The sequence below is a fragment of the Eleutherodactylus coqui genome, chromosome 5, assembly GCF_035609145.1.
Source record: "Eleutherodactylus coqui strain aEleCoq1 chromosome 5, aEleCoq1.hap1, whole genome shotgun sequence".
Lineage (NCBI taxonomy): Eukaryota > Metazoa > Chordata > Amphibia > Anura > Eleutherodactylidae > Eleutherodactylus > Eleutherodactylus coqui.
The window spans coordinates 235,758,983-235,779,840 of NC_089841.1; the positions used below are offsets into that span (position 1 = coordinate 235,758,983).

General features: G+C 41.0%; 1 protein-coding gene across 1 annotated transcript in view; it reads right to left on the bottom strand.

The window, feature by feature from the left end:
- The window catches only part of CNTLN (centlein), a 293,859-nt gene that overhangs the window by 187,776 nt on the left and 85,225 nt on the right, over nt 1-20,858 (bottom strand). Inside the window, exons 8-9 of the mRNA XM_066604356.1 lie at nt 16,699-16,861; nt 14,255-14,431 (exon numbers count right to left, since the gene is read on the bottom strand). Of these exons, the coding sequence (XP_066460453.1) occupies nt 14,255-14,431; nt 16,699-16,861 (340 nt within the window). The remainder of the gene's footprint in view (nt 1-14,254; nt 14,432-16,698; nt 16,862-20,858) is intronic.

Here is a 20,858-nt window from a genome sequence, read left to right on the forward strand (position 1 = left end):
CTGCAGGCATGGCTCTCATTGAGATCACTAACCTCTAAAGAGAAACTGATTGCTATATTACATGATCTATGTTTCTGTGTAAAAGACCTGGTCTTCTCAAGCGTTGTTGTTATTATTGTAATTCAGGAACCGCTGTTACGTCACATCATGCACAAAGTACTATTATTCTTAGGATCTAGTTAGCCATCACCAGTGACATGTTATTTCAAGGTAGAACGTTTAATTGTCAAAATTATAATCATAATCTTGTTCTCTCATTTCTTCATTTGTAAATATTTTTTTTCCCTTTTGGTTACTCCATCTGCTGCATTGTATTCTAAATCCTGCATCGCATTAGCACCACCCTCGACATTTGATTGAAAATCGGAGGCTAAAAGACCTTACATTCACAAAAGTGCTTTAAAAATGGAAGTGCAAGGGGTGTCAAATTCAAACTGCATACATCTAAACTTATGTGCACGCCGACAACATTAAAGCAAAACACCAGGAATGAAAAGTTTGGTTGCTGCTTACAAAACACAGCTATAGAGAAAAGATGGCTACTTACACACACTATAGCGAAGGAAGGACTATTAAAATGTTACTATGAATAACGCAAGAGTTAGCTTCTATACGCCAAAAACACCTTCATGATTTAAAGGGGTTGTCCCGCGCCGAAACGGGTTGTTTTTTTTCTTTCAATAGCCCCCCCGTTCGGCGCGAGACAAAGCCGATGCAGGGGTTTAAAAAAAAAAACGGATAGTACTTACCCGAATCCCCGCGCTCCGGTGACTTCTTACTTACCTTGCGAAGATGGCCGCCGGGATCTTCACCCTCGGTGGACCGCAGGTCTTCTGTGCGGTCCATTGCCGATTCCAGCCTCCTGATTGGCTGGAAACGGCACACGTGATGGGGCGGAGCTACAAGGAGCGCTCTCCAGCACGAGCGGCCCCATTCAGAAGGGAGAAGACCGGACTGCGATTAGACGCTGAAAATTAGACGGCTCCATGGAGACGGGGACGCCAGCAACGGAGCAGGTAAGTGAATAACTTCTGTATGGCTCATAATTAATGCACGATGTATATTACAAAGTGCATTAATATGGCCATACAGAAGTGTATACCCCAACTTTGTTTCGCGGGACAACCCCTTTAACTCCATATCACTATTTGAGCTACAAAGAGGCTTCTTTTACATTGTGTTTTAGGCTATGCTACTAATCTCCGTCTCAGGTTCCCATAGCATATGCTGAAAACAGCATTGACATAGGGGCTTATAAGGAATCAAAGCCTTTAGTATGTGAAACAGAGACCCCCTTGGTTTCCGTTTCACAAGGTATCTGCCCATCTTTTTTTTTAGCTCAATAGAAAAAAAAGCTGTCAACTGTTGTTTTCTATCCAGCTAAAAAGACTAACAAAGACAGAAACCTGAAACAGAGATCAAAGAGGTCTCTGTTTCACACATTAAAGGCTCATGACCACGAGCGTCTCAGGATACGCCGGTCGGTTTTACGCCGTGGGAGTACAGCGATTAAAAACAAAACACTCACGCTGGCGTTTTTCTGCGGTCTCCATTAATGCTAATTAATATAGACCTCCCACAGTGTAAAACCGTGGAAAATAGAGCATACCACGTTTTTTTACCACTCATGGAAATCCGCAGTGGAATACCGCATATCGGCATTGGCTGCCAGAAAGCTATTAGGTTCAATAGAACCTAATAGCAGCGGAATTCACACACGGGAACCACTGTACAAATCCATTCATGGGCATTCCCCCTAAAGGTTAATAATGGTCCATCCAGGCTTGTCTCAATGTTGTTTTTGCCATAAAAGACGTAAACCCAAGACTGAGAACGTGAGTGCAGCCCATGATGCAGTCTGAAAACAGCCAGACATAAGAGGAGCGAGTTCAAATTAGTGGCCTGTCCATTCATGCAGCTGAAAACGTATGTGATAAACTTATATGAGCCCTTGACTTGAATTTGAATGAGAGTTATATGACATAAGACAGAGATTTTAACCCTAATCTACAAAATGATAACTATATCCCGTCAACCTTAAAGAACTGACCCACAATTATCCAATAGGTTTAGTTTTTGTTTTCTATCACTTACGTAATACAAATGCCTTTTACTAAACAAAAAAGATTTGTGCAATCTTGAAAAAACCTATAAAAACATAAAATGCATTGAGATATTTTCTCAGACATCACAATAATATACAGTGGTATAGAGTGCAAGTCGCCTCCATTAGAAGGCCTCAACCTCTAACCTCGCCGTGTCCATTCCCCATCTTCAAGCGTGTCACTTTTAAAGCCAATTAAACCGTTCTACAGGCGTTAAACGATAAAAGGCTACGTCGCGCGGGGCCACGGAAATGTCAGGATTTACCGACACGATGCGAAAGTGTAAAAAGTTACCAGAATACTCCTGATGTCCCTTACAGGCTCCTAGATGGGCACTACAATTCGAGGGAGAATTTCCAGGTATTCTAATCTCTACATAGAGTAAAATCTCAATCATACTCAAAGAAACTCACTAAAGTGTGGTTTTCAATCTGCTAACTATGCATTCCATAATAGCCTGCAATTATTAAAAACTGACAAGGAAGCTACGCCACCTGTGTTTATATGGAGCCAGGTAATGAAAAAACAACAACACTGTCATCACCTCTCAATTCCTGATTGCATTATCAAAACTGTAGCAGAGTTTGGCATCTGGGTGTGACCTTGTTAACTGCTAGGGTAATTAAGTTTATTCAGTGGGGAAAAAGGATGATAAATTATTAGCAAGAAGATTTTGTTCACATTTTATTAAATTGGCCTGTCAAAGGGTCGGCCAAATTACCAAGGGCCTCGTTTATTGGAGACCAGCCATATTGCCACATCTGTTACAATTATTTATAATTTCAGCAGTTGAAAACCAACTGAGTTAGGCATCCGCCATGTAAAGTAATTTACAAATTATCTGATGAGGGAGTGTTTTAGCTTTTCCCTCATTTCTAGCCAGCAGAAAGCCGCTCTGTAATTACAGAACACGATTAGGTTCTTTAGGGAACTTAACTTGCACTCGTAGCCATAGTAAGATGCAGCAAGAACATATGGAGGAGCTTGTGCTTCAACTCCCTGAAGCTCGTGACCCGCCTGCCGCTGAGCCCTTGAGTTGAATTTGAATGAGAGTGCCATGGCTAATGTTCTACACATGCACCATTTATGCCACAAAACAAATCGGATCACTGTTAATTATGAAGCAGCTATAATCAGGCCTTCACATCTGTGTAATGTGAGGCGCAGTAGGCTGTATTCCAGTAATGTATGACTACCTTTGGGTCACAAATTGTGAGCCATATTGCCTCGGTTGTAGTTTACTGAAAATCAAAGCAACTCCTCTGATACGAGTCCAAAAACAAGGATATTTTTATCCAGCTGTTTCTCCTTTTTTTTTTTTTTTTTCCAGTCTTTCGGAATACAAGAGCTTTTCTTTATCAGCTATTGACCAGGGTAGTTAAAGCATATGGCACCAGTTCATTAATGAACATGAACACCAAGCGCTCTAATTTAATGAATCCGCTTGAGCCATAAAAATCAGATTAGGTTTATGCCTGTCATCTCTTCTCTACCCCCCAACCCCCTCGGCTGTTGTGTGAAATGAGTATTACCGAACTTAAATGGACTTGTCTGTGTTTCTGTAAAAAAGCTAGAACATCATCTCCCTAATAATGTATTAGCCCTTTTTTTTTTTTTTTTCGTGCGAACGGCGGGCAGGTGAAAAAACATCCACAAGCAGCCGCCTTTTATTGCTGTTATTATGGCATTAATTGAAGCTGGGTCTAACATTTATCTTTGAGAGAACACAACCTGGCAACCACCTTCTCAAAAACACTTTATTCAATGAAAAATCTTCCTTATAGAAAAGCAGCTAAATATGTTGCACCCAGATGGCAAACCAGCTACAGTTTAATTAATCCACCTTAAGTCATTGAGTGTTCAGTATGGGTAATAACATTTTGAATAATTGCATACAAAAAAATGCTCTGAATTTCATTAGCGAAACAAAAGCAGAACCTCAACTGCAAAGTAGGTAGGGGAAACTTCCGTCTAATTACCCTGTTGTGAGGTAGTGGCGCGCACGCATCGGTTACAATGCATTGCTGTAGGCTTACCGAAAGCCACACAAACTAAACGCTTTGATAGATCCAATACTATAGTGCACAATATAAAATGGTAATTATTCTTCACTAGTTATGCTAACAATGATGGGCATACCTGCAAGAATTGGACTGCAGCTGACTTTTTCGCTAAGCAGAATATTAGCTAATTATTTATATTACTATTTATTTTATAAACCGTATGAAGTTACAGAGAAAGAGATTTCTGCTAAAGTCACTGAGCAGCATGAATTCTAATAGGACTATGGGTTCATCAAAGTATTGTTGGCCTGACAAGGAATCTAAAGGTACTATTACACGGGCCGACTTCTGGCCGAGTGATAGCTGTCCCATGTAAATTAGGGACCCGGCAGGGTACTGAGCGAGAAATCGCTAATTAGTTGCTAGCCGCTTTGTTTCACCTTTACTGAAGTCAAAAGACTAGTGAGCAAGTTCTCACTCATCTTTGAACGACTGCCTGTTCACTATGAATGGAGGTGGGTGGCCAGAAAATCCTGTGTTCCAACTCCATTCACTGAATGATTATCGCCCCACTATGAAAGGGCAGAAGCGATAGTCATGCCATGTAAAAGTATGCCAAGTCACCGATCATACATAAAGAATACTTAAAAAGCGATTACTTTACTATGGGGGAAAAAAAATGGGGTAGATTTGTTATTGAAAACGGGCTAGCTTTTTGGTGCAAATTGCGATCTCCGATCAAGTCAGTATCTTTAACCCTCATCCATTGAAATTCTGCAATATACCCATTTAGGCCTGCTGCATACGACTGGGTCGGATTCTGCATACGGGAGACAGCAGCGGATTCCCAACCGGTACCCGGCCGGCATCCATGCATACCTGCCTTTCTGTATCTAGATTTTTATTGCCGATGGTCCGCACACGGCTCGCCGTTGGACATGCTTGGTACAGATTTTTCTTTTTTAAACCCCCGCTTTGCTGGCGCCATCGCTAGGTGATGATGCAGGTACCCGCGACCTTTCTGCAATGTCATTGCGGAATTGCTGCGGGTCGGATGGCTTCCATGGAAGCCACCTGTGTGCAGCCTGAAAAAAATAGAGCATGCAGCGATTTTTCCTCCACAAGCGGAAAATCACAATTGATTTCTGCTCGTGTGCAGGAAATAGCGTTTTTCCATAGCATGCTATGGAAGGTATTTGATGTGGAACCCGGAAGCAGACGCCCGCTCCGAATTCCGCAATGCAAATCCAGCCGTGTGCAGCCGGCCTTACAAGGAAATTTACCATCTGTTTTTTTGGGGTTTTTTGTAACCAATTAAAATCAGATAGTGACACATTTACCTTTTTATAATCCGTTTTTATTTTCCGATTATAGATTTTTATTCTATTGCCTATACACGACTATGGGAGGCTGCCTGCTTACCAAAAGTGCAGTTAATATTTACAGATATGCTTCACAGTAGAACTTATGGACCATTAACACAATAGACAGGAACGCATCCTTTGACTTCTATGGGAGGGTGCTGTCGGCATGTATGCTATATATATATATATATATATATATATATATATATATATATATATATATATATATAAGGCTTAGTGGTCAGTGTGAAAACTGTATTTTAAAAAGGTTTGTGTTTCTTATGTTGTGTGCATACCCCAAAACAGGGAATTAGTTACACTCCACTTCCTTAGAGGGGTTGCACCTGAATCAACACTTATCACCTATCCACAGATAACAGGGGGTCCCGGGTTCCTCGTCTGAATGGAGCAGTAGTCGAGCATATATCTTTCTTTCAAATTCTATAGTGTATAGAGTATGCTGCTCAGCTGTCAGACAGTCCTATAGACTTTGACTGGATCAGCAGGACATATGCTGGACCGCTGCTTTATTCAAACAGGAAACACTGAATTTCTGTTCAGTAGAAGAATATGATTGCCCCCATTCTAGCCTCCCCTTCATCATACCAGACAACCTAAAACTGCCCACAGGGAAGCAATCATCTTTAAAATGCAAATATAATTGAAAGTCATTTTTTGCATTATATATAGAATATACAAAACAATGAAAAGAAATATATATCTACCTAACAAAGCGCCAAGTCAAGGTGAGCAAGAGCTGCTAAGTGGAGTGGGAGAGCCAGCGCTGGTAAGTGATTTTACCAATCTGTCTGCTTCATAGAGGATAGGGTGCTGATACCTAATATTAGGCACCAGCACAGACTCTTAAGCAGATTACAGACTACTGTCTCCACTTACGTCGATGGATTTCATACAAATAAAACACAAGGGGTAAATACAGCTACTGACATCTGACCTTAAGCTAGATAACATGGTAGCTTGACTTGTGAACGACAAGTTTGCCTACATCTTGTGCACAGTATTACATAACTAGACATATCTGTCATTGGTAAAGAAGGGCGACAACCTCTGTAAGAAATGGAGCACTGACTTTTTGGGCTAACACTCAATTTTACTAGGCACAGAACTAATTAAGAAGAATTTGAATATCATTTTGGACCTCTTTCCACAAAAGACCTAAGGAGTCCAGTGGTCATCACTGTTCGTAAACTCATACAGGGAAGAATATCTTTTTTCACTGCCTCCCCCCCCCCCCCTGTTTTTTAGTATCATTGGGGGTATAAAAAAAAAGAAAAAGAAAAATTTATTTAACATGTATAGTTTGTTTCTTTTTTAATTAGTATTTTTACGCTAGAATAAAGGAACTGGAATGAGTTCCTCATTTGGTTTTGGACATTTTAATATATATAATATGTAGAGTTTTGGATTACAGGGCACATATGGTTAGAGTTTTGGTTGGCGTCGGTTTTGGGTAATTTTCTTTTTTATGTATATTATTTTTATTTTATTCTGATTATTACAAATTATTACAAATTTTTGTAACTATTATTTTTAACATCTATGACCCCCATGACGCCATATAAGGCTTCTGGGGGTCATCCATGTTGTCTTTTTTTTTTCTCTCTTATTACTACACACTTTTCCACTGTAGGTGGAACATCCATAGGAGCCACAGTTACAGGGAAAAATATCCCCCTGTAGTGACAATAGTCACTAACAGAGCTGATCTGGGTCCGCTATGACCCTGGGACCCGGCGGTCACGTGATTCCCAGGTCGCGTAGTGGAAGAAACATAGTACTCATTGACACAACGTACCAGGGAATAGAGAGGACAGAAGTGGTCAAAACCCGCTTCTCCCTTCTCTTCCGGGTCTCAGCTGGGACAAAGGCTGAGAACCTGTCTAGCTCATGCTTGATTTCAGAAGCAGAGGCTTTAATCCCGCACCGTATTTTTTGCTATCGGCAGGGATTAAACCCCAGGAACGAGTACCATAAATTTACGGAGCTTGGCCCTTAAGCGGTTAAAGCAATATGGAAGGAAGTTAAAACTAGGACAAGTCTATAGCACTCCAGGAATAAAATTATATTCTATATACATACACACACATATTAATATACACACCCCACGTTATTGTTTAGAGTCCAAGTTGCAACTTGCTGCACTCCCTACCGATAAACCCTTTGAAGATTTCAGTAGCAATTTTTCGCTGAGGTCAATCCTTGAACAACAGGAGAGAGTTTAAAAGAATGTTTTAACAGTTGCAACAGAATTCTATATCAGGAGAAATGGTACACCTGCCAGATCTTCCATTACAAATAAAAATATTCAATTCAAGTTAATTACAGTGCTTCCATGGATGTCTGGACTACTAAACCAGTCTTTGATGTCAGCAGGTACATGTACAAACTTAAGATACAAGACAGCTAGACTCTGACTGCATTTGTTCAGTAAACACAATTAAATATTTATTAATCACGTAGGTAAAATTTATATTCAAAAGAGAATTCATTCTCAAATTAAAGTTTTACAATGTGGAATACACAGTTTTTGCAACCGAATGATAAGTACCTAAATGAAATAGACTTGAAAATGTTAATATTTGGGAGGCCATTGTTAAAATAGACTGCAATATGATTTTTGGTCCTGATCTGGAATAAAAAAAAAAAAAGCTATAGACTTTCTGTTGAAATATGTAGTTGACATTACTTCTCATCTAATAATGGTAAATTGCAAAAGTAGATGATTCACTTACGGTAGGTGTAAAAAAAAAATTGCAATGGGATAATTTTAACAATAAACAATAAAAATAATATATTTTGGTAGGTAAGTAGCCGGTTGACACTTGTTTTAGTACTTTTCCATCACATTTCTACTGTTCTTTTTTATTTTTATTTCATTTATTGAAATCTTACATTATAAATATGGGGCATGGCATTAAAAAAAAAAGAGGAAAAAAATAAGGACGATGCAAAAAAATATGTCATATCGAAAGCGAACAACTCCAATCCCTAGAGACGGAGAGGGAGAAAGAGGGCAGAGGAAAGAAAACAGACACTAAGGGCTCATGTCCACGGGCAAAATATGATTTAAGATCCGCAGCGGATATCCCGCATGCGGATCCGCATCGGATATCCCGCATGCGGATCCGCATCCCATAGGGATGCATTGACCACCCGCGGGTAGATAAATACCCGCGGATCGTCAATAAAAGGGATTTAAAAAAAAATGGAGCATGGAAAAATCCGGACCATGCTCCATTTTCGTGCGGGTCTCCCGCGGGGACGGCTCCCGCGGGCTTCTATTGAAGCCTATGGAAGCCGTCCGGATCCGCGGGAGACCTAAAATAGGAATTTAAAGTATTTACCATCCGGCGCGGGCGGGGAAGGTCAGCTGTTCCTCACGGCCGCATCTTCCTTGCTTCGGCTCGGCGGATGTGCCCGGCGCATGCGCGCGGCACGTCGGCGACGTGCCGGCGACGTGCCGCCGGCGTCAGGAATTCATCCGCCGGCCGAAAATGAAGATCCGGCCGTGAGGAACAGCTGATCTTCTCCGCCCGCGCCGGATGGTAAATACTTTTAAATTCTTATTTTCGGCGCTCATGTCCGCGGGGCAGGAGGGACCCGCTGCAGATTCTACATGTAGAATCTGCAGCGGATCTGATTTTCCCCGTGGACATGAGGCCTTAGACCCAACGGCACATCAAATCACAAGAACCTGTCTCTCCATTGGGATATTCTGAAAACATGACCTATGGAGGCCCTTGAGGACTGGAGTTGCGCACCCCTGGCACAGAGCCAGTCACGTCACTTGGAATGTTTTGGAGGATTTTGTCAGTAACTGTGATCCATAAAGTAAGATCAAATGGATTTTGGTAACTATATATGGTTGTCCCATTCTGGAAATCATTTTCTAAAACCAGAACAATGTGATCTTCTCAACGTGATGATCTGAAGATATTTTGGACTGGATTTTCATTAATCTATTAGGGGGTTTTTTTGTTGTTTTTTTTTTCAATCCTCAAGCCAAAACAACATGATTATGAAAACTGTCCTGCTGAGAAGCGATGGGAATTGGAAAACCTGCACTCAAGCAAACCAGTTCAATAACCACATACACTTACTAGAATGTATACTGGAAGCCACATTCTACTCAGACAACTGTAAGATGCTGGCAGAGAGTGGCAGGGGAGTGGGAAAGTAGAGTATGACTACTTTTATGTTACTACTGCAGAGTGAGCAGGTTTATGGAAAACGGGTTCTTCCACACAAGCAATGTTTTGTAGCCTGCGACATTGCGAGACAACAAAATCGTGGCATGCTCTACACAGCCTATGCTTTCCTATGGAGCCTTCCTATGTGCTACATCGTTAGTTTTCGTGCAATGCAACTTTTTCAGTAGGAAATCCTACTGTAAAAAGCCCTAAACTAAGCCCTGGCTGCAAAAAAATAAATTTAAAACAGGTATAAATCACCTCTCCGGCGCTGTCATCTTGCGTCTTCCCTGGAGCTCCCCGGTAGTTGCTTGAAGTTCTTCTGCAGAGCTTCCTGGTCAAGACTTTGAAAATCCCCGCCTCCATAAAGCTCTGTCTCTGATTGGTTCCCAAGTGCAATGCTCATCCAATCAGAGCCAGCACTCGAGGAACCAATCACAGCCAGCCCTTCCAGGAGGCTGGCATTTTGATCCTCCAATCCAGGAAGGGCTGGCAGAAGACTGATGACTAGTGCCAGGGAGCTTCAGGAGAAAAAACACGCCAGAGATGACAGCGCTTCTTAGGGGATGTATTATTTTTGTGTTTTTTTCTTACTGCAGCAATGGCTTATTTGCAGGGTAGGGCTTATATTTCCTGCCCCCGCACTTGGTGCTACAAAGTCGCGTGACTTTGTAGCGACAAAAAGAAAAAAAATTGCATTATTGCCGCAAGAAAACGCAGCGATATCACACGGACCACCGATATCGCTGCAATTTTCTCGCGTTTATATCAGGTCCCTAGTGTGGATGCGGCTTAAAGAGCATGCTACGATTTAATAGTCTTGCAATGTAACAGGCTACAAAACATCGCTCATGTGAAAGAAAACCCATTGGAAACCATGGGATTCACATACATGCAATTTGTAGCTCTGTTGTATTGCTACAAAATCGTGTGAAACCGGCCTTAAAGTGAAAAAAAGCCAGACAAAACCTGCTGAACTTAGCAATGTATATGTCTGCACCAGTCTATGAAGTAAAATGCTCACTCCTTAGCATTGTCAGGTTACAAAGAGAAACATGTAGCTACATTCTTACAGTTGGCTTGTAGGAGAGGAATTTCAGCTTAGATACCAGGTGCCCTGAAGTATCGCTCTAGCTAGAGAAACAATACTTTAAAAGCTCATTTCTAGAGCCATTGGTACCTCGTTAAGTCCTTCATGCAAAAGGGTGTACATATACGCCCTCCAGCGCCGAAGTTGCACATAAGGAAAAAAAAGCAGCATGTCCTAATTTTGTCCCGAATGACAGACCAAAATTGCCCATAGGAGTGTGTTGCCAGGGGGCAGTGGAATTGGGCCTTCATGCGGTTTACTTCTTTTTGTGTAAATGAAAAACTGATACAAAGGAAGATGGAACAATACCTCTGCAGCACCACCTATTGGAAGGGAGCATTGCTGCTAGTCAATTGCAGACCCTTTATAGAAGTCTTTATAATAGACTGGGAATTGAAAACCAAAAGCCAAAAAGCATACACAGACAGCGGTTTTGGGGTGATTGCCCCTCATCAGTGTGCAGTAGCTTTTGGGCTTGGCTAGTGAGAGACCTGTCGACGTGAGCATGAAGGGGTATCATCTCTCCTAGAAGGTGAGTTAGGAGACCCCTAAAGATGAGTGAGGCCATCCATGCTCCTCTGGGAAATATGCAAATAAGGAAGATGGAACAATACCTCTGCAGCGCCACCCATTGGAAAGCTAATGACACACAGATTAAAAAAAAAGAAAACATATATGAAACGAAAACACATGCAACATGCGCGCACACACACACACAAACACACAGTGTGAATAAGTCCTTAAAGTGAGGGTTGCGCCATAAAGTGCCATTGCACAGAAATGTAATGAAGTTATAAAGCAGTGCACATAGAAGAAAAAATCCTAAAACTCTTGTTTTGCATTTCCTCAGGCCGCATAACTTGGAAACTTAAATCAGAAGATGTGTAAGCAACCTCTCTGTTGATATTCACGTGATTTGTCTACAACAATAAACGGCTAAATCTGCTAATAACATCTTGTAATACAGCGCACTTGGAGACAGCGAGGTAATCCTTGCTGACATTCTTTGTAGAGCTCTTGGGTTCTGTGATTTGCAGAGGCAGAGTTGGACTACAGCTGTATTTGTACATTACCAAGAAAGTCTCACTCCTTGTACTCCCTCTAATCCCAAATCAACGGTTTACTCTGGCACTGCCATTGTAAAAGATTTCCAAATACAGGTTCACAAGCAATGTCAGAAGAAAACAGACAAAACAAATACGTAAAGCAAATCCTTAAGTGGTTAAGTAATTCCCATTCAGTGACTTTACACTAAATTCTATTTTAACAGGTGGCCGTTATACAAAATGATATCAGGAAGCTGGAGAGGAAATAGCGCTGCTGACTTTATTGATGCGATCACTAACCAACACTGTAATGCAATTCATTTAAATGCCGTTTCTCTCTTACTAAAGGAAACAATAACAGACTTTTAAAGCAGAATGAACTGCGCTGGTCTATTAATCCGTCTCAGACACATATGCCTATCTATAAGTATGGAGAAGGCTTAACCCTTTCCAATCCAATTTTGAAATCAGAGTTTCCTAAAAGGCTTTCTCTTTTTGCTGTTATACAACGGTGCCATCTACTGGGTAAAGCCAGTGTGTGCGCGCCAGAGAGGCTCCGACAGCAGAGTGGCTGGCAATAGACGGTAAGAATACCCTCTCGGACGTCTTCTGACATTGGGGCTGTACAAGCTTCAATCAGAAAGTAGGAAGACGTCAGACAGTGGATTGGAAAGGGTTAAAAAGGCACGGCCGTTTCAAAAAAAATGCTGCATAAATCAATGGTGCAAGTGATTATTATAAGCTTTGTGATATATCTTACTGGAGAAAAATGCCCCTTTCCCCACCTATGAGCCTCTTCTTTCTCTTCCCCGTTTCCTGCATAGATCATTCGATCTAAAATACTGCTAAAATCAGTCTCAAGCAAAACAGCTCACTGATTGATCAGGTTACATGTTGCCCATAGAAGTCTATGAAGAGAAGAGGAGGTATCATCCGTCGTTCAGTCTAAACACAGCCAATGATACTCGTTCGCTTTTCTTTCATTGTTCATTTTATACAGGCATAAAAATCTTTGTAGCTCGTTCACTTACCGGTTTAAAACGCGGTCATTATCGTTCCCTTTCACTCACTTGAACAATTGTTTGAACGATAATCGTTCCATCTACAATCACACTTAAGCTACATTCACAAGAGCGAGAATCTCACGCGAATTTTGTGCGTTGCGAGGCACACAAAACTCGCGCGAATATGAACGCCATTATTTTGAATGGGGTTATTCACATGAGCGATTTTTTTTCCTTCACAGCGATGTTGCCAGGTTAAAAATCGCAGCATGTTTTACTTTTCGGCGTTCCCTCGGAATGCCTCGCCCATTGTTTCCAATGGGATCTTCAAAAATAATGCATGGCACTTGTATGTAGCACATCCTATTTTTGTCCATAATCACAGACCAAAATCGCCCATGAGAGTCTATGGGAGCTTGTGCCAGGAGGCAGTGAAATTGGGCCTTCATGCATTTTTTTTCTTTTTCTGAAGGTGGAAAACTGATACACAGGAAGATGGAACAATACCTCTGCAGCACCAGCTATTGGAGGGCACGCTGGCAAGTGCGATATCGGGCCAAGTTTCTCGGACTGATATTGCGCTCGCCTGTGTGAATGTAGCCTAAGGGAGATTATTTAGTACAGTATGACAGCCATTAAGGAAAGAACAGCTAAAGGACTTTACAGCCACTGCACAGACTATTCAGTTCAGTGTGCTGTTTGCACAGTCAAGAGATTTAGGCCTCATGTCCACGGGGAAAATCAGATCCGCTGCAGATTCTACATGTAGAATCTGCAGCGGGTCCCTCCTGCCCCGCGGACATGAGCGCCGAAAATAAGAATTTAAAAGTATTTACCATCCGGCGCGGGCGGAGAAGATCAGCTGTTCCTCACGGCCGGATCTTCATTTTCGGCCGGCGGATGAATTCCTGACGCCGGCGGCACGTCGCCGGCACGTCGCCGACGTGCCGCGCGCATGCGCCGGGCACATCCGCCGAGCCGAAGCAAGGAAGATGCGGCCGTGAGGAACAGCTGACCTTCCCCGCCCGCGCCGGATGGTAAATACTTTAAATTCCTATTTTAGGTCTCCCGCGGATCCGGACGGCTTCCATAGGCTTCAATAGAAGCCCGCGGGAGCCGTCCCCGCGGGAGACCCGCACGAAAATGGAGCATGGTCCGGATTTTTCCATGCTCCATTTTTTTTTAAATCCCTTTTATTGACGATCCGCGGGTATTTATCTACCCGCGGGTGGTCAATGCATCCCTATGGGATGCGGATCCGCATGCGGGATATCCGCTGCGGATCTTAAATCATATTTTGCCCGTGGACATGAGCCCTAAAAGAGTAAGTCAATACACACTATTGGAATGACTGAGCACATATCCTGTAATATGGCCGTTCTGGTGAACCACTCATAAAATATAAACACACTGCAGTTCCTTATACTGTACCTGAGGTTCTTGAGGTGACTTGGGTAATGCATTGAGGGCCTCTTGCAGTTTCACTTGCAGTTGACTAATATGCTGTTCCTTTTGAAGTAGCTGCTCGGTAAGAGCAATATTGCTTTGCCGCAGCTGAGTCTCACTGGACTTTGCCGTTTCGTAACATGCATTCAAGTCATTATAAAACTGACAGTGGGAAAACAGTAATGATTAGTACACATAGGAATGAAGGGTTTCAGGAAAAAAATGGAAAGACTATAGAAGAGCACTCATTATGTTGACTAATGTATCACTTCGTAAGACACTTGAAAAGAATTGTAGTCTTTCATCTGAATTTTCTTTAAACACCTAGCATTGACCTTTTTTCTTTTATTATCAGGAAACGCCACTTAACTCCTTAATGACTGGCCCATTTTACACCTTAATGATTTCCTAATTATTCAGTTTTTGTTATGGCGTTCCCAGAGCCATCATTTTTCTGTCAGCAGCCGTATGAGGGCTTGTTTTTTGCGAGACAACTTGTATTTTTAATGCCATCATTTTGGGGTACATATAGTATTACTGTATAAGTTTTATTGATTTTTTTGTTTGGGGGGGGGGGGGTAATTTTTTACAGTGTAAAGCATGCAGAATAAATACCGTGATAACATTATTCTTTGGGTTAGCACAATTCCGGCAATGCCAAGTTTATACAGTTTTTTTAAATTGGTCTTCTTTTTGGTAGAATAAAAACTTGTATTTTTAAAGATTTGCATATTTATTTTTCCATCAACAGAATTCTAAGAGTGCTTGTTATTTGCTAGTCTTTATTGATCCTGTTTCTGAGAACATATAACATTTAGATCCCTTTTTATTTCATTTTTTCTGGGACAAGATTTTAAAAAATCTGCAATTCTGGCATCATTTTTCCTTTTTTTATAGTGTTCACTGTGTCATATAAATAATACGTTAAATTAATTCTGCGGTTCAGTACGATTATATTTTAAAATATTTCTTTTTTTTCAATTTTGCTATTTTTTCAGTTTGTTTTAAAAGAGGATTTTTTAAATTCCTACCATATTCAAAAACTTCAACCTTTTTCACCATGTTTTTTATTTTAAATTTTTTTAGGAGGGCAATACTAGTGATTTATTTTAGTGAGGTTTTATTTTATTTACAAAGGGGAGAAAGGTGGGGTTTTGACAATTTTTAAAAAAAAATGTTACACTTTTTTTTGCCTTCTATTTTTGTCTCACTAGGGGACTTCAATTTCTTTACTTTTGATCATTACTAAAACACACTGCAATAATTCAGTATCGCAGTGTATTATATTAGCCTATGAGGCTCAATCAGAGACAGCCTCATATACCACAGTAGATGGCAGATGCGGAGGCCATCTTCAAGCCTCTAGGTTCCATAGCAACCAATCGGGACCATGCGATCACATCATGGGGGTCCAATGTGTGACAAAGTGAATCCCCTTCCATCAGTCTTATACATGTGTCTCTGCTTCCAGCAGTTAGAGCTGGAGTCTGGCTGTCTCATGGCAGTTGATCTGCTGCTCCCTCTGGCATGGGAGATGCAAGACAGGCTTTTGATGCAGTACCGTAAAAAGGCATATGCATCGGAATAAGGCCCTTAGTGACTACCATATAAAGACATACAGCCCGTCACTAAGGGGTAAAATACATCTAAGGAGGCCAAGATGTTACATTTACAAAACCTAATATGGAGGTTACGATATCACATTGACACAATCTACTATGGAGTTACCGATTTAACAGCAGACACATTTTGCTTATTAATGTTTTTTTTTTTTTTGTTTTTTTTTAAAGGTTATTATTTTCCACTTTTCTCTTGAGGTAGTACAGATGCAGCAATGTTTAACTTGCCATTTAATGTATTACGATAACTTTGTGTGTCACAGTTTGTTCCTCCTTTCAATTTCTTTACCATGGGTCTTATTGTCTTAAGAGAATAGCTTTTGAAAACCTTAAGATAAAATGACGTGTTGCAGAAAGTTATCACAATGAAGTTAACTCTTTCCAATTCAATGTCGACCCTTGTCTGACATGACTATTTTCCCTGCGTTGCTCCGATGTCGAACGAGGGCTGACACGTTCCTAAGCTATGCTACAGTATGCAGGATAGAGCTCCGATGTCGGAGGCTGCTCTGCATATGTATATTACCGATGGAGCACTGTCCTGTATGCTGTAACGCACATATGCAGAAAAGCCTCAGACATCAGAGCTCTGTCCTGCATATTGTAGCATAGCTTATGTTCAAGTGTTCCCTTAATTTTTTTGAGCAGTGTCATGTTAAAGCAACAAGCAGCTATGGGTGTTCCTATATGTACAATATGATTACTGGTTATAAGCATGCACAGTAAGACTGAATTAAATTAGTATACCTCATGGCATCGGAAAGTTTACATGATTTAGTATTTGATTTACTTTAGATAAAAAAGGCATACTTTTTGATATGAGAAGGTCTCAGTGATGTGGGCTTCTTCTTGACTTCTCAGTACTCTTTGTGTATCCGTATTGAGCATCTGTAACTGTTGGACAAGTTCAGCCTGCTGTGCAGCATGCTCGTTGCTTTGTTTGTAAAGATTCTGTAGTTCTTGCAACTCTTTTCTGTTAGCAGCATCATGGACCCAAGGAGTCAAAGAGAAAAAAAAATAGTTAATTCACAGGATTTTCTACATCACTATACATCTCCAGTCTTCCTGTATCTCCAACAAGTCAGGTTTTCAGGATTTACTTACAGGTCGTACTGCACAGATGATGCAACTATTGTTAGTGCCTCAAAAATTGCCAGAGGACTTCTCTCTATAGAACATCTACAACTTCTGACCTGCTGAGGGTACTTGAGGACTGGAGTTGAAAAATACTGGTTTATACACCTTGACAGCATTTGTTGTATGACTGCAACCTGTTTCGTATCACAACACATCACCTCTATGCAGAAATATATGCCAAAGACAAACTACACTATTTCAATACAATACTGTCGGAGGAAACCATGATGCAAGTAGCTTTACCTTCCTCTGACTATATTGGACATCTGAGGATGATCATGAATATTATCCATGTGCTGTCTGTTTACTCCACAGACAACATACAGACCAGTAATGGCTAGTAAGGCTATTCACATGTGCCGCATGTCCTATTCTTGCCCATACTTATGGGCATGCAATATGTGGGGCTTGGTGCTCGGACAGCACATAACCATAGGCGTGTTGGACCCAAGAGTCACTGTCACATCTCCAGTTTCAATGCAAGATATAACCCAATAATATGTAATAACTATGCGTACTAATGAGAAGCACATTATGAATATATTTTTGTTAATGTATTAAAGTTATTATTGGCGGAGTTATGGACACAAAAATAATTGATGCAGCTTTTTGAGTCTTAAAAGTAATATGCAAATGATCTACATACTATAAAATGTATCACTTATGTAGTGACTGTAGCTGAAAGGCCTCTGTAGGCCAGATTCACATACAAGGACATAACCATATCCTAGTGTTTATATCTTACTTATAATGAAAACAAAGTTTTGGTACGGTGTTGGGCCCCCTATACATGGGCGAGGCGAAATATATCGCTAGCAGGGGAGAGAACTGTCAGTTCTCTGCGGTGAGCCTATCTGACTATGATTCTCCGCTCATGGACAGGAGGCTGCGCTTTCCATAGCAACGCTATAGAAAGCATGCGCTGTGTTACCCGCAGCCGGATTATTGCCACGAGTAGCGCAATGCACAATCGCCCGTGGACAGGAACCCTAAGCCAGTAGATCAAAATGTGATTGCTCCAAGCAAGAGAAACCCAGTAATCTTGTAGATATGATACCTTTTTAATGGCTAAAAAAAATACATGATGTTAATGCGAGCTTCCGAAACTACGGAGGGTTCCTCTTCAGGCTCAAACCATCCTGATCTACAGGGAGGTAACCCCCGCCATGAGATGGATGCCCCAACAGAATTCCTTCCAGGCTCCAAATGCGACAGTCAGTATAAATTCGTGGATCAACATCCCAACTCTTGATTTTTTTTTTTACTTTCAAGAACATCCCGGCCCCTCTTAAACTTATACAAGGAATCAAGCATCGCAACATCTTGTGGCAGAGTTCCATAATCTCACTGCTCTTACAGAAAAGAAGCCCACCTGTAACAGTGGTGAAACCTTCTATCCTCTAGACATAGAAGATGTCCTCTTGTCCTGGTTACAGACTGAGGTGTTAAGTATTGATAGTTCAAATATATGCTACTCTGAAAGTCCCCTACAGGGTGGTAAATAAACATTGAAGAGAAGAGGACCCAATATTAACCCATGTGGTACCTCCCTGTTGACCCAATCTGAAGATGGATAAATAATCACATTTGCCATCACTGAGCCAGTTGTAAACGCATTCAAACTTTTTTGCCCCTAGTCCCAGCATACTCATTTTCTGTACCTGCACTAAACATCTTTGAAAAGTCTAAATATACAACAGCCTTAAAGGCTAATTCCTACGAGCGTATTTTCAGGCCATGTGCTATGCGAGTTTACAACTAGCTACACTCTGACACATGGACACATAATAGTCAATATGACAATGCACACATCAGTTTTTTCACAATGACATATGGATGGTGTAAAAAACTTGCATTCAAAACTGAAAAAAGCAAGTAAAAACTGCCGGAACACACGAATTGCATACAGATGGCATGGGAAAGTGCACGCAGATGGAAAAAGGTTTTTTTTTTGTGGACGCAACATGGGCAAGTTTTTATCAGATCGTATGAATTCAACTTTACTCTGGTCCAGTCTGGAACTTATCTCCTCATAGAAGTTGATGGAAATGCTGTATAAATTCTGCCAGGAAGTATTTGCAACTTGCTTCTCCCTGCCCACACAAAAACATTGAGAGTGTTTCTTCTATGAGTGTATCTACCGAAAGAGCTGACAATCAATCAGTGTGGGCGGGAAGCGTAGGACTCAAAGGCTCCCATTTTCTTTCCGGTCAGCGCCTAAACATTTTTTTCACATGAAACTACTTAATCAAATATAAGAAAATGTACATATCCATAATTTCTAGGTCTCCCCCTCTATCCTATGCAGCCTTAAGAAAGGGGAGCATAGGTGACTGACAGAAATGTTTCACTACATATGGATTAACTAGGAATATTAAAATATGTAAAGAAGGCAGCGATGTAAAAGTGGAAGATCTGTCAATATATCTATACCTATATAGCAATTCCTTTTAGGAGTTACTTAATAGGTCACAAGTTAATTAGTGTATATTCTAAGCTCTACTTTCAAAAGCTCCTACTCTTTCTATGATGTCACCAAAAGTGCATTTACTTAAAAGACAACTTCTCTCAATAAAGGTTAGTAGCGTAAGGCATTTGACACGTTACATTTAAAGCTTGATTTCCACTCTTCTTTTGCAGGTCCATTGACCTGCAAAAAATGTCACCAAACGTCAATACTCAGTGGGGAAACTGTATCCGTGAAATCATTAAATACCATTAGAGACAAATGGATATGTCTTGAGCCCTAGTACCTTAACAGCTGATAAATGGTTTAAAGTGAGCAGTGAAGGAAAAATAAAAACTATTGGTTTTGTTAAATTGAAAAAAAAAAAAAGTGGACACTTTTAGGTGTACTACTTGAAATCAAGCTTTTTGAAACTTAAAAGGCTAAAGCTATCCTTATTTCTTATTGTATAAATCTGAGTAAACTGATAAAGGATGATTTGCCAATGCTACACTTAGTATCAATTCCAGCATTATACCAAGTGTGCAGCAGCTCTCATCTTTTATTTAGTTAATCTGCTACACTTTAGTAACACAACCATAATGTATATGAAATTGGCCACTTCTATTATAATAAAATCACTGGAGCACAATAATGTTCTGAAACAGGTTGCTGACAAGGAGCCCAGGTGGCAGCTTACGTGATGGCACAGCGGCTGACAGACGGAGACAGAGGCAGGTTTTTTTTCCCCCGATAGCAAAGACTTTACTAACATGGTTGGTTTCACTACATAGGAGGGCACGAGTTACTTAAAGGGAATTTGTCACCTACGTCTAGCCCTATATAGGCTAAGCTTATAGGCTGAAAGTAGGTGGCTTTTGGAGTCTGGGAATGTAAGCGTTATGCTCGCCCCTCCCAAAGGTGTGAGCGCTGGAAGTTCATGCTCAATGCACTGTGCAGCGCTGGTAAGTAGTCCGCCTGTTCTAAATTTATAAAGGGCAGGCTATTTAGCAGCACCGCTGAATGTATTGGGCGGCAGTTTTCAGCACTCACGCCAGGGAAACGATAGGGGAGGTAACGCACTTTGCTGATCGAGTGTCACTCATAACTAACCTACTGTACTCTCATAGGTCTGCAGACATCGTGGCCTAAAGCACCGTAGGTGCAAACGTTTGAACAGGATGCAAATCATCACACATGTCTAACATACATCATTGTTCGTGTATAAAGCCATAAAAAAAACATTTTGGTTGGTGCATAAAATCATAACCAAGTGCCTTGTCAGCCTGGACCATATCTACACAAAACATTGCTAACTAGAGTTAACCATAGGAAGGCATTGCTTTCACATGCTGCCATTTACTAATACCATCAACTAATATCACAG